Source organism: Macaca nemestrina, chromosome 1, assembly GCF_043159975.1.
Source record: "Macaca nemestrina isolate mMacNem1 chromosome 1, mMacNem.hap1, whole genome shotgun sequence".
Classification (NCBI taxonomy): domain Eukaryota; kingdom Metazoa; phylum Chordata; class Mammalia; order Primates; family Cercopithecidae; genus Macaca; species Macaca nemestrina.
This window is the reverse complement of record NC_092125.1, coordinates 190,548,036-190,564,926: the sequence shown is the minus strand read 5'-3', so window position 1 is coordinate 190,564,926 and position 16,891 is coordinate 190,548,036. Positions and strand designations below refer to the sequence as shown.

The window sequence follows — 16,891 nt, the reverse complement described above, 5'->3', positions numbered from 1 at the left end:
ACAAATATCAATACAACTGACATCTAAAATATTATATATTTAATATATAAAGTCTATATTATGAATACATGTAACATATACACATAATATTGTGTGTATTTCTTTTTTTAACTTTTAGGCTCTGGAGTGCATGTGCAGGTTTATATAGGTAAACTGCATGTCACGGGAGTTTAGTGTACTGATTATTTGCCACCCAGCTAATAAGTATAGTACACCATAGGTAGCTTTTCAGTCCTCTGTCTCCTCTCACGACCCTCAAGTACACACGTAGGAGCAAGAGCTTTATAGTAGGAAGAGAGGAATAATGGTTTGAAAGGAATCAAAAGGAGCAAAGAGAACCTATACGCCACATTCCCACCCTGAAGTACTTAGAGTTTCAGAGAATAAGTAGTCTCTACCTGAAATACACAGGACGCAAAGTCCTCAAGGGAAATCCAAGCTACATTTAAAGCTGGGAGAAGCAAGGAACTGTCCATACAGAAGCAGTCTAAGGAAATAGGGAAGTTTGCTAATCGTGCAGCTGAACCCATAGAGTACCACTGAAAGTAAGGGAGGAAAAGGGTGTTGGGTCAAGAAAAAACAATCAGAATATTATGGTGATAAAAATACCAGAGAGAATAGGTGAGCAAATGGACTTATGATTTGGATGGTGATCAAAGAAAGGTGGAATGGTTAGCAGAAGGGATTGCTTCATCAGACTAAAGAAAGGGGGAGGGTGTACTCTCCTTAATTATCTGACATGGAGACAGGCATCTCAGGTAGTGAGCAATGAAGTCCAGATCTAGTCGTCAGGCACTCAGGAGTGGGAAGTCATCCTACCGGTTTCAGCCCTATGTTTATGGTTCCAGTAAAGAGTAAGTCATCAAACCAAGGGAACACAGGAACCAAGATGGTACGCTCCAAAAAGTTCAGTTCTGCTCTGAAGCGCCCCCTACAGGATCCTGTTCAGAGACGCAGGAGGAGGCAAAGCTGCTGGTCTGCGCTTTGCACCATTCTGTGCTCCCTCATTCCTGCCCCCTTCTTTTGGCCCAAGTTCTAGTCCCATCTACTTTGTCACCCCTTTGCCACCTATGGGACTTCCTTCTCTGGTCTTCACCATCCTCATGGTAAAATGGACACGACATCTCTAATCACACATATCCATCCAGTGATGTAAATGCAGTGAAAAGGGCTTTGAACAGTGTTGTCAGGGAAGGATACTGGGGCACTGATGTCTTCCCATTTTCCCGATTCCTGCTTCAGCACTGCTCTCCTAGGCTCCAGCCCTCTAAATCTATCCTAGCCCTTTGGTCAGTCTTTGCCTACTGAGGGCAAAGCTACATAGTATCCCAAGAACAAGGATTATTACTACAGCCCCATTTCTTCTCTTTGCCATTTCCTGTGACAACTCTTAAACCTAGAAACTAGTACCGTTTCCCTGATTGGTGGGACCTGCTCACTAGACCAAAAGAGATGTGTATGTACATTTCATAATGGGCATTCAGTTATGGGATGATGTGAGGGCTGTGTGTGAGATAAATCCTGGAGTAGGTCTGGCCACATCCCAATGACTCATTTGGATTCATTTGGACAAGTAACGAGAGCTCCCATTTGAAAGAATGACAAGCAAGCTACCTCAAATTTCTCTTTCTCAACCCACGATTTCACCTTTTCTGTTCGTTAATGCTCTCATTATCCAGCCCTCCTTTCTGCCATTTTTCCTCAGTGTTCAAGCCTGCACCCTAGTCTCCTGTGCCATCCCACATTTTCAGAGTTCTGCCCTATCTGAATAACGGGGTTCTGCCCTATCTGAATATCTGAATAACCCCTCTCTGAATAACGTCAGCCCTGCCCACTACCCTACTGTAAGGATCTGCCCAGCTCTTCCTCTGTTGGTTTTAAACCATGCATCTGCTGCTGCCACGTTCATCAGGGTCCCAATCTCCATTACTCCCCTGCCTTTCCCTCTGCTCCTCCTCCTAGCCCTTGTTTCTAATCCCCTGTACTCTAGCTCCCACTCCCTATCGAGCCACCTCCAACCAGCCATGACAATTCACAGCTCTCATCCTGGAGAGATGGTTTCCCTCCTGCTGGAGCAGTTCTGGGGCGGTTCAGAATGGCCAGGACTGTGGATTCCCAGCAGCTTGGCCTGGTGGACACACAGAATGCAAGGCAACAGCAAACCCACCTTCAGCCTTGGTAAGTGACAGGACCCCTTTTCCATGACCAGATCCTGGTTACTTTGCTACTATCTCTATTTTGTCTACATTCCCATCTGGGCAGTCCTCTTCAGATGCCAGAGATTTCCTTTTTTTCAACAGTTCCCTCCTTTCCTCTCATGCCTGGTCAGCCAGCCTGCATGAGGCTCTCTGCGTTTGAGACTGGCTTCTCCATGGAACTTGGTCTGTAGCCACAGAGCAAATTGCGGGGCCAGTGACAGAGAATGAAGAGGAGAGTGAGGAGTGGAACACATCTAATGTGTTCTCTGGAGGGTAAGTCCTGTCGATCTGCCCTGCATTCAAGTGAGTGCAATCCCTGAGAATCACACAGGGCACAAGGTCCCGGCTATAGATAGGTGGATACTCAGGTTTGTTTCTGTTTCCTTTGGTCTGGTTCCTCCCAGACTCCATTTTCTTCATCCTAGGATTCCAGGACCATTCCAAGGACTTTCTGCCCTTGAGAAATGTCTCCTGCAAAAAGGGGAGGGTCCCTCCATTGTGCTCTCATCAAAGCTCTGAGGGTTGAGCCTCTTGCTCAGTCAGCGCTGCTACTTCAGAATGGGAAAGGTAGCAGTCTAGAAGGCAAGAATGTGTCCAGATCCTGAGCAGATGATAGCATCAGATGAACACATGACATTAAGAAGTGCTCTCCTCAGGCTGGGCGCGGTGGCTCAAGCCTGTAATCCCAGCACTTTGGGAGGCCGAGACAGGCGGATCACGAGGTCAGGAGATCGAGACCATCCTGACTAACACGGTGAAACCCCGTCTCTACTAAAAAATACAAAAACTAGCCGGGCGAGGTGGCGGGTGCCTGTAGTCCCAGCTACTCGGGAGGCTGAGGCAGGAGAATGGCGTAAACCCGGGAGGCAGAGCTTGCAGTGAGCTGAGATCTGGCCACTGCACTCCATCCAGCCTGGGCGACAGAGCGAGACTCCATCTCAAAAAAAAAAAAAAAAAAAAAAAAAAAAGTGCTCTCCTCAAACTGAGGTCTGGATTCAATATAATCTCAATAAAAATTCCAAAGGATATTTTTAGGGAACTTGACAAGCTCGTTATAATTTATATGGACATACAAAGGGCCAAGAAGAGGCAAGACTCTCTTGAGAAGACATCCTTCCCTACCAGATGTTAGAATTTGTTACACAAATTATGATAATTAAGATAGTGCAGTGCGATTGCTTAGACAAATAGACCAATGGCACAGAATAGAGTCCAGAAATGGACTTGCACATATGGGGACACTTTATTTATGGCCGCAGTAGCACAGCAGACCAGTGAGGAAGGACTGTCTCTTCAATAAGTTGGTGGTGGGTCAACTGGATACTTGTTTGGAAAGAAAAAATGAAGCTGGATTCCTACCTCACACTGCACTCGAAAACCAGTTTCAGGTGGAATACAGATCTCACTGAGAAAGGGTAAAACAACAAATCCTCTTAAATATTAATAGCTCTGCCCACAAATGGCCATGGAGCTCTTGAGATGTACTATGAAGTATAAAATCTGCACTGGATTTTAAGCATTAGTAGGACAAAACAATGTAAAATATCTCAATAATTTTTATTTTCAAACATTGAATCATTGACAAATTGGATATACTGAGTTAAATATCACATTATTAAAATTAGTTTTATCTAATTCTTGCCCTCTTAATGCAGATACTAGAATGTTTTAAATTACATGAGTGGCTCAGCTCATACTTTCATTGAACAGCACTGCTCTGAAAAGTAAAATAAAAATAACCTCAGGTCATCAAATTAGAAAAAGATGTCTTAAATGAAAATCAAGAAGCAATAATCATAAAGGAAAAGACTAATATATTTGACTACGTCTAACTTTTGGTGTCCAAAAGACACCATTAAGAGACTAAAATGGCAAGCCACACAGAGGGAAAGTAAATTTGCAGCATGTACAGCCCTCAAAATAATACATTAAGAACTCCAACAAATTGATAAAGATAAATGATCCAATTAAAAATTGTGTTCGACACTGTGTCCCAGACTAAACCCATTCTGCAAATCACATTGTGTTCTGAGTGAATGAATGAATGGATGAATGAATGAAGTACTGAGTGGGGAAGAGCACAGTCTTCAGTCAGTATTTAGGTGCTTACTAAAACTAGGGGTGGCTTCTTTCTTTTTGCTAGACCTACTTTTGATTCTTTTTTAAAAAAATCTTTTTAGACGGAGTCTCTGTCACCCAGGCTGGAATGCAATGGCGTGGTCTCAGCTCACTGCAACCTCCACCTCCCAGGTTCAAGCGATTCTCCTGCCTCAGCCTCTCGAGTAGCTGGGATTACAGGCATGTGCCATCACGCCTGGCTAATTTTGTATTTTTAGTCGAGATAGGGTTTCACCATGTTGGTCAGGCTGGTCTTGAACTCCTGACCTCAGGTGCTCCACCTGCCTCGGCCTCCCAAAGTGCTGGGATTACAGGCGTGAGCCACTCTGCCCAGCGATTCTTTTAAAATAAACTACATTATTTAAGGTAGCTGGCAGACTCAAATTCATAGAAACAAAAAGTGAAATGACAGGGGCTGGAGAGAAGGGAAAACGGAAACGTTGTTTAATGGGTGTGAAAAAGTTCTGGAGATTGGTTTCACATAGTTTGAATATACTTAATACTACTGTACTGTAATACTTAAAAATGGCTAAGATGGTAAAATTATAGTATGTGCATTTTAAACACAAACATTAAAAATAAGCTATAAAGTCAGCAAGTTCCTTAATTAGGAAAGGTTTACTCTGTCAATATTATCACGTTGGTAATCTTGGCCACACTGGCCAGAACGTTTTCTCAGAGAAGAAACCTCCGATTTTTTTGTGAGGTTTTGATTCTGGGCATCTGCTTTAACGTGGAAGAGATTTCTGACTCCTTCCAAAAGCTTTTTTAGGAAATGATTGGCCAACGTGAGGTCCAATCATCTGTCCCTTACCTCCTGGGTGTGCCCCCTTGCCGGGAAGCCCTTTCCTGGCGGTATCCAGGGGACCTTATAGTAACCAGCCGGGGCCTGAGAAGCTGGGGCAGGTGAGTGCGGCGCCAGAAAAGGGCGGGGCGCGAAATAAGATCCCGACAGGCGGGCGCGGGGCGGGGCGATGCAGGCAGGGGAATGGGTTGGCCGAGTGAGACCCGCCCCGACCGGGCAGCACTACCAGAGCGCTGTTGCCTGGAGACCGCGGGACGCCGTTGCCTGGAGACAGCGGGGACGCGCTGCCTGGAAACTGTGGAAGGCCCAGGCAAGAGGGCACGGGGCAGCCCAAGGCCATGGCGGGACACCCAAGAGAGAAGGTGATTCCAGATGAGGTCCATCAGAACCAGATCTTGCGGGAACTGTACCACAAGGAGCTACGAACCCAGAAACTCTACACGCAGTATCACGTGAATCCCCTCCGCAAGAGTGAGAGGCACTGTGGGGCGGGGGAGAGGCGACAGCGGGAGGGCGTCGGGGAAGGAGCCCTCCTGGCTGCGGGATGGGAACGCGGTCCCAGCAAAAACGCTTTCCCCAGCATCCACCCCCTTTCCTAGATTTCAGGAACCATGACTTTGGAGAGGCCACATCATATCAGATGTATTCGCTGTATTAAAGTTCACGCGCAACACGATTAAACCTTTTCGTTGTAGAAGAAAAAAAAGGTTGTATAGCTTTTTATGATTTTATTTTTGAAATAATTATATTTTGCGGGCTGTTTGTGTTTAGTTTTTGTTTGTATTTTCCGTTTTTAACAAGTGAAAGGTTTTCCTTCAGGCTTCTTATATTGTCCTTCGGAAAGTTCCGGGGTGCCCCCTGATAAAACAGCCCTACCCTCCACTCTTGTCTCTGTGCACCCTCCTTGGGCAGTTTGATCTGTCCTGTCACACCAGTTTCCCCTGAATGCCACTGGGTCTCAAATGGAGCTTCAGATGCACACGCCCAACCACCTCCCAGCTCCCCTCCCTGGACCACCCACAGGCACCTCACACCCAGCAGGAGGAAAGCCAGGCTCATCCCCACCTTTCCCACTCTCTGCTGCTCCAGAATACCCTGTCACTGCAAAAGGATCCCCGGATGATTCACTCTCATGATCAGGATCATTCACTCTCATCATCTAATGATCTCATGATCATTAGAAGCCTCGGAGTCCTCCTCAAGGTCTCTCTCCCTCCCTCCACACACTTAAAAAAGGCACAAGTCCTGTTTATTACCATTCCTCTCCCCTCACCTACCTGTTCCTGCTTCAGTGAAAGACACTATCATGCATATGGATTCCTCTCTGCCTCTGCTCAGGTACTTTCATGCTCTAAGTAGCACCTCAAACGGCCTCTGCCTGCATCCTCATTCCTGAAGCCTCTGCAGGGCCCTAGTCCTTACCGCCTGGATTGGTCTGATGGGCTCCCAATTCCTTATTCTCTTTCCCTCCAAGCTGGCCCCTCCGACCAAACGCCTACACCCTTGATAGCTTAGTGCTATGCTAGGAGGACAATTAGATCACATCAATCCCACCTAAAATCCTTCTCATAGCTTCTGAGGTAAAGCTTAAATCAATCCGGACATAAGGCGCATTGGAACTGGCTCTGGTTCCTGCCAGCTTCATCCCATACTCCTCTCCCCGACTTTGCCCTGCTCCTTTAAGAAATGCTTTGGTGGCTACTCTGCACCAGCCATTGCTGATGAATCCCACACACACTCCTTTCCCCCTGCTGTTTCTAAATAAATGGATTTCCCAAATGCATCATGTCATTTCCCACTTTACCTGCAAAAACATTGTTGCTTCTTCCTGAATGCCTTTCCCAACTCTGTGCCTAGTAAGTAAAGTACACTTTGTTGCCCGGCTCTATAGAGAAAATGTACTGTCTTCACTTTCCTTCTAACTAACTTGGTTTTCTTCTGGAGCCCCCAACCACTAGTTTCAGGAAAGCAAATTAGCGTGGAAAGCCGTTCAAACTGGGTCCATTCCAACAATGGAAATAACCTCTTCAGGCAACCTTCATGCTTTCTAGGGAAAACGCTGTCTCCCAGCTCATGTCCCTCGAGCATGTGAGCCATTGGAATAAAGTGAGAAAATATTACAACTTGTATTGATTACTTTTATTTATAAAGATAGAAATTTTCATCGCTAATATACTGATAATAGTACATAAAAACTATATAATTATACATATTTTAAGGGCGCATGCTCTAAAGTCCTTTTACTGATAGGAGTTTGAGACAAGCAGCTTGGAGACCACTGGTTTCTACTGGTGTCTGCTCATTTCCCACTACTCTCCATCTGGCTCCCTCCACTGGAGCCACTCTGGCTTTCTTGACGAATTTCGAACTCCCCAGGCTCACGCTTACACGCTTCCCACATACACAGCACATTCCCTCATTTCATTCAAAGCTCTGCTAATATGTATCTCCCTAGAGATACATCACCAACACCCCAGCCCCAATGCCAACTCTCCATCCACATAACCTGCTTTACTGTTCTCCATCACACTTACATTTGCCCACTTACATATATATAGATAGATAGATAGATAGATGTTTATTGCCTGTCACCACAAATAGAGTAAAAGCTCAGAGGGCACAAGAGCCAGCTCTGTCTTGTTTACAGCCTGTTCTTCAGTGCACAGTAATTATGAGCTGAGTGGATGAATGTGGGTGCTGCTCCTCTGTTACCATGCGCCCTCCTGGGCATAGATCACTGCCTGGCCAACCTTTTTGGCCTTCCCCATAGGCCAGCACTGTTCAAGAGAATTCATCAGTGATGAAAATGTTCTCTGTCTTGGCTGTAGTCAAAACTGTAGCCATTAACCACATGTGGCTATTGAGCACTTGAAGTGTGACTAACGTGACTAAGGAACTGAACATCGTATTTAATTTTAGTTATTCAAATTCAAGGAGCCACACGTGGCTGATGACCACCATTCTGGGCAGTGCCACTCTAGACTGTCAGGTTCTTGAGGGCCTTATCCAATCGCATATTATCCTAGCACCCAGGATAATGCCTGGCATGTACCAGTGCCAGATGGGTGCCCTGTTTAAGGTGGGTCTTAGAGAGGGCAGGGAATTCATGTTTTAATCTGAACCTGTGATGCCATTTCTTTTTTCTTTTTTTCTAGTTCACACAATCACCAGGAAGCCCATGTCTTGGCATGATAACCTGGAGGAACCTGCAGATGGTAAGTCCTGGGGTTTGAAATGCCATTGAGATACAGCCCAGAGAGGCAGACCGGCTGGAGAGACCTCTCAGGGTACTGATACCCTGGAGCATGCATCAGAGTCCTCTGCTTTGATCCTGAAAATGGGACTCATGCTAACCAAGCTCAAAAAAGATGGCTACTCAGACAGTCTGTGGCAGATAGAATAAAAAATAATTTTAAAAAAAATTTAGTATAATTTTTAAAAGATGGACATATGCAACTATAACTGTCAAGTCAACTAGTGTTCCTACTGGCTTAACATTGCCTTCATTCATTCATCAGATATGTAAATGTTACAAGCACAAGTTCTGAAGCTGTACTCACTCAGTTCAAATCCTGGTTCTGCTACTCATTAACTGTAATATTGGGCAGGTTTTTCACCTCTCTTAGCCTATTTCTCAGGATTGATGTGAGGATTAGACAAAAGAATGCCAGTGCATAGAATAGTAGCTGGTACATGGTCCTCAGGAAATATTAGTCCCATTGTTATTTTCATTATTAGGTAATCTCTATGCTGGGTCTGGGTTGGGGAGATCTCATAGCATAATGAAGAAGAGAAGTAGACTTGGAAATAAGTAGACAAGTAAAGAGGGACTATGACTGGTGTAAGAACAGCATAGGAAACAGGTGCCTCCGTCAGGCAGTGGAGTTCTGGGAAGACCTCTTGGAGGAGGTGACCACAGGGTGAGGTGGAGAAGATTGTGGAAGGACATTCCAAGTTCTATGAAAAATTACAGAAAGAGAAACATGACTACAAGTAGTTTGGCATGGCCACAACATACAGGTGGAGAAAGGGCCCTATTTGGGAGTGAGGAAGGAGAGATATTTGGTGGAAAACCGCATCCCTCTTGGAAAGCTTTCCTTCTTCCCCTCTACCTTCTATGAGCAAACTTTGGTGAAGGACAGATGACCGTGGCTGGGATGGGAAGTAGGGGAGCAGAGGATCTCAGAGCATTATGAAGGAGGCAGACAAGTCAATAGACTAATAGAGAGGGCATCATCACAGGCAGTAAGGTGTTATCCATAGTGTTCTCTCCTGACTAGGGCAAAGGTTGCAATCTGAGAACCTGTAGCAGTAAGGAATACAACAGGAAATGAGGGTCCTGAAAGTCAGGCAGGAGTTAGCTGCCCTCTCCCTTACATTAAGGATGTGCCAGCCCAGTGTCAGTCCCTTGAATCACCTTCCTTCATTTCATTCCCAGCCATCTTGCTGAGATAGACATTTTCCTCCCATTTCACAGATGAGTGAAGTGTTGCCCAGAGAAGTGATGCCACCCAACAAGCCGGTACTAGCACTGACTCCAAAGCCCAGGTTCATTCCATTGTCCGCCTGCCTCTCTCTGGCGGAGACTTGATAGGGCAGAAGAACTATGGAGCTGCAAATCCATCTGGTGTCGGCAGCCATACTTATTTCAATACACAAAGATTTGACCTCACTTCTTACAAGCTGGCTCCTCACTCTCTGCTGTGCTACACTGGCCAAACTTGCTCATGCCTCGGGGACTTTGCTCTTGCTGCCTGCGGTGTGCTCTTCCTCTGCCTCTTCCAGGGCTGGCTCCTGCTTGTCAACCAGAGAGGCCTTCTCTCGCTGCCCCCTCTACAGCAGCTGCCCTTGCCTGCACATGACCCTTCACCTATTCCTTTCTTCACAGCGCATATCCCCGTCTGCCACCATCACGTCATTTTGTAAACCTGCATACTGTGTCCTCTGCCCTGTCTAGACCATGAGCTCTAGGAAAGCAGGGACCACGCTGTCACTCAGCACTCTATGCCCAGCGCCCAGAACCATGCCTGGCATAGAGTTTGAGCTCACTACCATCTTTGTTGAAAAATGAGTGGAGAGACCAGACACCCTGGTCTCAAGGCTGAGGCAAACCTCCGAGGCCCAGATGCTCTGCCTGAAAGGAACAACGTGGACACAGGAAAGGGCACAGGACCAACCTCTGGTCCCAAAGCCTGACTCCTTCATAACTCATACCTCATCTCCCAGCCAGGTTTCTGAATCTCATTCACCATACTGCCCAGGGACCAAAGAAGAAGTACCCAGAGACACAGACTGAAAACCAGGAAGTTGGATGGGACTTAGAGCCCTTGGTAAGCATGGCTCCTTCCTCAGGAAACACGAGGAAACACAGCGGCAATGTAGGTGGTGACTGTAGAATAGAGCAGGGGGCCAGACATGCCTGGGCTTGAACCTGGCTACCTCTTACCAGCTGGGTAAGTTACTAAGCTCTCTTATGACTCAGTTTAATTGTTGTAAAATGGAGCTAATACAGCTAATACCTATCTCAAAAGCTTGTTATGAGGATGAAACTAGGTGATATTTGTGCAGTTCCTGGAACAGGGCCTGGCACATGGTAAACACTGTGTGTTTAAATAAACGTACTGACGACAGATACCTAAGTCAGCTCCATCAGCTATCAGCAAGGTGGTCTTGGGTGTGCCACTCAATATCTCTGAGTTCTGCTTCCTTATCCATAAAAAATGGACATGTGACTGGGCGTAGTGACTCACGCCTGTAATCTCAGCACTTTGGGAAGCCAAGGCAGGCGGATCACCTGAGGTCAGGAGTTCGAGACCAGCCTGGCCAACATGGAGAAACCCCATCTCTACTAAAAATACAAAAATTGGCTGGGCGTGGTGTCGCATGCTTGTAGTCTCATCTACTGGGGAGGCTGAAGCAGGCGAATCACTTGAACCCAGGAGGTGGAGGCTGCAGTGAGCCAAGATCATGCCACTGCACTCCAGCCTGGGTGACAGAGTGAGACTCTTTCTTAAAAAAAAAAAAAAATATATTAATTTTAAAAATATATAAATAAATAACATTTTTAAAAATTAAAAAATTTCAAAAATTAAAACAAAAATACATAGAAAATGGAACTGTGAGTAAGGATCCTCTCCTTGTTTGATAGGAAAGGCACAATTAGCCTCTTTGGCACACAATCACCCTAAGGAATACAGTGCTTCTGTTTTTAAGGGAGAAATGTGCAATATGGAATAGACAAGTCAAAGAAATTTCTGCCACACAAGTCTTTAAATCTGCTTATATCTTTGATCATGCAGAAGGTTTTCATTTTTAAGTCATCAAATACACAACCAATTTTCATTATGGTTTCTGGGTTTTGTGTCTTGCTTAGGAAAACCTTCAACACCTACATTATCAAGCAACTATTCTGTATTTTTCCCTAACTTTTTTTTATTCTTCTTCTCTCTGTTTTTTTTTTTTTTTGTGTGTGTGTATATATATATATATACACACACACACAAAATATGTACATATATATGTACATATACACACATATGTATACATATATACACACCTACAAGGAGGGACTTGGTACAAAAGGATAGATATGGTTAGAGAGCTGGAGAAGATAAACACTCCAAGAGAAAGAGGAGGTGGGGAGGTCTAACATCATGAATAAGAGAAAAGTGTTAAAATATGTATTCAGTGACAGTTATTGAATATAAATATGAATAATAGGCCAATATTCAATGACTGTTAAAAACCAGAAGGAATGGTGCTGGAAGTGCTAGTGGAAAAAAATAAATTTTAAATTTAAAAACCAGAAAGAAGACTTTTCAAGTGGGGAAACTACTGTGAAAGGCGTAGGCACCTCTATGGGGTTTTGCGGTGAGGGAGGGAGAGAGACTGGCCTCAACTCTGATTATAGCATGGGCAAGTGCGACTGTGTAGCCAAGGAACAAGGCGGGGTCAGTGATGGAAAAATACTAGGAGGAAACATCAGGGGTAGGGGTAGATTCTGGCTAACTTCCACCTAACAGGGAGCTTGCTGAAGGCAGGCTAGCAGGATCAGACATCCCCTGGAGAGTGGTGGAGGATGAGGAACCCAATCGGATATCAAGGGTGATCAGATATGAAAGGTGGGGGGGTTCTGGTTAAATCACCTTAGCAGGATTTTTGCTAGAATTGGACAATGCAGAGGAAATGGAAATCCCAACCTCAGACCTGGTTGAAAAGTAGTTCAGGGAGCCTGAATAGAGTTTGCTCAAGGAAAAAATCTTTGCTAGGGAGAAGAAAGGTTGTGAAGGAAGGAGTGTTGGCATGAAGATAGAAATCAGCCAAGATAGATCACGAAGCAACTTAGAAAAATAGTACAACGCACAAGTAAATTAATTCACCACTCTTCACTTTGTTAAAGAGTAAAGACAGGCCAGGCGCAGTGGCTCACACCTGTAATCCCAGCACTTTGGGAGGTCGAGGCAGGCAGATCACAAGGTCAGGAGATCAAGACCATCCTGGCTAATACGGTGAAACCCCGTCTCTACTAAAAATACAAAAAATTAGCCAGGTGCAGTGGTGGGCGCCTGTAGTCCCAGCTACTGAGGAGGCTGAGGCAGGCGAATGACGAATGACGTGAACCCGGGAGGTGGAGCTTGCAGTGAGCTGAGATAATGCCACTGCAGTCCTGCCTGGGATAAAGAGCAAGACTCTGTCTCAAAAAAAAAAAAAAAAAAAAAAAAAAAAAAAAAAAAAAGAGTAAAGACCTGGCTCACACAAGTACAAAGTGTGCATGTGGAGATGTTGCATCTTTGACCCTCCAGGACATCTCATGCAGGCTTACGATGACAGGAAGGACAAGTGTGGCCTGCCCTGCTCAGACCTTCGTAGGCTCTGCAGATCACAGATGGCATGTGTCTCCAGATCAGTGAGCACTCTGGAGTTGCAAAGGGTCTGCAAATATTCCATGCTGTTCATCATCATAAACCTGAGGACAATGCCATCAGAGGCCACTGTTAGCATAGTAAGAAAGTGTACCTTAAAAACCATTAGATGCAGGTGCTGTGCAACCAGAAGAGGTAACTAAGTTGGAGCTTCAGAGTGAAGTAGTTGGGGCTTGATCAGCAGCAACTGGAAGCTCCCTGCCCCCTGGCAGGGCCTCACCTTGGATAGACAAGATACCTCCAACCTCAGTATTGGGACACTGGCAAAGCCAGACTCAAGGACCATCACTCAGCCTCTCATCTCCTGGTAATATTTTCTGGAAATACATTTTTAAAATTATTTGCACGGTGTAACTTCTATAAGATCGATGTGTCGGAGTGCTGACTATTACTCAGGTTCTATGTGACTCTTTCAACAAATTCATTCTTTCAGCAAATATGCATTGAATACCTAGTGTGCACTGGGTCTTGCTCTAGGTGCTGAGGATACTGTGGCATCCAAGTCAGGCAGTGGGACAGGGAAGACCACAACCATGCATAGGTTATTCTCCTCCGATCTCACAACCTTTTTGATGTGCATGTGGTCATCTCCATTCCACAATGCAGCCACAGGTCAGGAGGGTGAAGCCTGATATAAGCCAAGTCCATTGACTACAAACCCAGGTCCTCCTGCATCCTCACAGACTTCTTCCTGATTCTGCATCCTCCTTTCTAGGTCAACCCAGAACGCCATGACCGCAGGCTGAATCACTTCAGGATCTGCAGTGACATCACTCTGTACAAGGCTAAAACATGGGGCTTAGGAGATGATCGCCACAAGTAGCATCCCAGCAGAGGAGCCCATCTGTGGATCTAATGCCCTAAGTGTGCACAGCCCAGAGAAATAAAATATAACTTTAAAGTCAAGTCTCACTTTTCTCATTTCTGGCTGAGTCCACTGGTTGAAATCCTTGTGTGGTAAAGTAAAGTGAGAAATCAGATAAAGATGGTGGGCTAATTGCACACAATCATCTGCTCTGCCTTCCTAATACTAATAAAGGATCACAAAGGGATACAAAACCCACCACTGAGAGAATGGAAGGAAAATGTTACCAACAGAAAAAAACTGGAAGTGTGTTCAGGAGATAGAAAGCTGATGGAGGAGGATGGCAGGAACCACAAAATGCAAGCTGATGGAACGCCTCTGAGCACAGGCCTTCCAGAACTCTAGATAGAGGTTCAGGACTCTGAGACAGAGTGGGATGTGAAGCAGAGAACTGAAATTGGATGTGGGTAGGGGTAATCCCACCCCCACACACACCAGGAGCCAGGTTTATAACATCTCCCCCGCGCTGGAGGCTGGGGGGTTATTCTTGGGGGAAGAGGAGAAGCCCAGGGCTCAGGGATACTAAAACACAAGGCATGAGTCAGGCATGGAGCTGAAAACAATCTGTGAAAATCTACAAAAAGAAGGCTGAACCCTAGCCCAGGTGCCCACCCACACATATACTACATTTTTACCCTAGGTTTGAAGATGGAGTATTCCCCTCTGGAAAAATAATGAAACTTCTCTAGAGACCCCCACAAAGTACCATTTGAGAGACCTTTAAGGAAAGAAGCAGGGAAGTCAGTTTCCTTTTCCCCTTCCTGCTACGAAACGTTCCTCCTGGACCTCATCCTGTTGAGCTACCACATGCATCAGAGTTGCAGCCACCTCAGCTTCTGCTCAGCCTCTGCAGCCAGTGTGCCACCTCTGCAGGGCCATGTGGGCCACAGATCTCTCCAGAGTGACCAAATGACTGGGTGGGGCTGTGTTAGCAGAAATCTGGTCTCCTGCATCCCCAGCTGCTGCACGTCCCTGAGGAAAGTGTGGAGGGCCCAAGGGATCCAATACCATCTCTTCCTCAAGGAGGCTTAGCTTCTTAAAGAGGATGCCAAGGAGAGGAGGGGGCAGAAGGAAGTCCAAGGAATCTTTACAGAAGGGCCAGCAGGTAAGGAAAGTAATCTAGGAACTGATCATAAAGATGTCATTGAGCCAGGCACTGAGGTTCAAAAAAAAAAAAAAAGAGCTGGGGTGGAAATGAAATCAAAGAGGCAACTCACGAGATAATGGAGCAGGCCAATGAAAAGAAGTGTGCTGCCACTGAAGCCTCAACTGATGAGTTCCAGAAAGTTAGACTTGTTCCCAGCTGCCACCAGGCTAGATCCTTTGTTGGCCATTACGCCAAGGGAGTTGTCTTTGTAAAACCGCAGAAGCCAATGTTGCCATCCTAAGTTGCTATTTAAACCATAGAAAACCGGAACATGAACATTTTGGCATTTTTTTTAAAACTAGGAAGTATAAAAACTTAGAGAAAATAAAATTAATATCTAAATTTTAATATATAGTGATCACTTTGGCTTTTTCTTTGGCCTAAGCGGATAAAGAAGAAACCGTTAAAGATCTCTTATTCCTGAGTGAGGGGGAATGCATCTAATGACAAGAAATCATTGCTCATTATTTAAAAAGAGTTAGGTATGTTTTGTCTTAGGATCTCGATTTTTATTTTAATTCTTTGTTTTGAGAAGAAGGCCATGGACCCTGCAATATGTAATAGGGTTTGGTTAAGGAAGGAAACCCTGAGGGCAAGTCTCAGCAGATTTGCCCCATTTTATATCACAGAAGCCCATATTAAATTCAGAGTACACTGATGGGGAGCAGTGGAATCCTGCACTGTGATTCAAGGTAAGATACTTGTAAATGCTGCACATAATCTTGGTTCTGTTTTTTAAAATGCAAATGAAATACTGTGCATTGTTTTTATATCAGAATAGAATAGGTTCATTTTCCTTTACATGTCTGTTTGAAATTGCTTTTCCATGAGCACATGCATAATTCTTATGTATCCACTCTGCTTGTTTTCAAAGTTCTTTTAAAATTTTTATTGGGCTAAAAAGAGCCTTTTCTTTGGTATCATCATAGCTACCATCATCTATAGCAAAACTGCATATCTAGTACTGGAAGTAGTCCAACCAGCAATGTAGTAGGTAATATACAGGATAATGATCAGATATAATTTCTGATTGCCCAGAAGAGTTAGTTTACATGTATGCAGTTGAGGTCCAATGACTTCCAATTAAAGATCATAGGCCTGGCGTGGTGCGGTGGCTTACACCTGTAATCCCAGAATTTTGGGAGGCCGAGGCGGGCAGATCACCTGAGGTCAGGAGTTCAAGACCAGCCTGGCCACCATGGTGAAACCCCATCTCTACTAAAACTACAAAAATTAGCTGGGCTTGGTGGTGGGTGCCTGTAATCCCAGCTACTTGGGAGGCTGAGACAGGAGAATCACTTGAACCCAGAAGGCAGAGGTCGCAGTGAGCCAAGATCATGCCATTACACTCCAGCCTGGGTGACAGAGCGAAACTCTGTCTCAAAAAATAAAAAACAAACAAACAACAACAAAAAAATCTTGTACCAAAAGGTTCTGGAACATTATTTGACATCTAGTCTTCAATGTGAAAAAGGTACCTCTTATAATTACACTTGAATTTATCTTCATGAATATTTAAATTTTCAGAACAGCATAAAAAGTGGATTCGTTGATATGCAGAAAGGTGAGTCTAGTTTTATGATCCAGTGTAAATTATAAAATAGATTAAATGCCTGAATGTTTTCATCACAAGGCTGTGCTCTGAAAGCAATCAATATGCTTCTGTAGCTCTGTTCCTGCAAAGAGAGCAACCACATTTTCTGCTTTCATCTCCTTCCCAACTCTGCCCAAAAAACAGAAAGCTGTTACTTTGTATACTCATCTAAAAAAGCATATATAGTCAGTCTTCACTTCGCACAATAGTGCAGGACTACAAAAATGTCCTGCTTGCTGAAA

The 16,891-nt window shown here is 44.8% G+C and overlaps 1 protein-coding gene and 1 long non-coding RNA gene across 17 annotated transcripts in view; one reads left to right on the top strand and one right to left on the bottom strand.

The window, feature by feature from the left end:
• The window catches only part of LOC105494869 (uncharacterized), a 44,968-nt gene extending 39,627 nt beyond the window's left edge, over window positions 1-5,341 (bottom strand). Inside the window, exon 1 of one of the 2 annotated variants that reach the window (XR_011622074.1) lies at window positions 5,131-5,341. This is a non-coding gene — a long non-coding RNA (uncharacterized lncRNA). The remainder of the gene's footprint in view (window positions 1-5,130) is intronic. The other variant, XR_011622073.1, reaches the window with a different exon arrangement.
• The window catches only part of LOC105475840 (cilia and flagella associated protein 144), a 23,192-nt gene continuing 7,817 nt past the window's right edge, over window positions 1,517-16,891 (top strand). For 3 of the 15 annotated variants that reach the window (XR_011622045.1, XR_011622047.1, XM_071094707.1), the window contains exons 1-3: window positions 5,391-5,592; window positions 8,277-8,336; window positions 10,348-10,574. Coding sequence is in view for 5 of the 15 variants with exons in the window: in XM_071094707.1 (XP_070950808.1) it covers window positions 5,460-5,592; window positions 8,277-8,336; window positions 10,348-10,550 (396 nt within the window). In the remaining 10 variants the exon portion in view is untranslated. Of the gene's footprint in view, window positions 2,179-2,300; window positions 2,472-5,387; window positions 5,593-5,720; window positions 5,829-6,495; window positions 7,228-8,276; window positions 8,337-9,598; window positions 10,575-13,758; window positions 13,950-16,891 lie in introns of those variants that run through there. The other 12 variants (XM_071094711.1, XM_071094715.1, XR_011622061.1 and 9 more) reach the window with 11 other exon arrangements.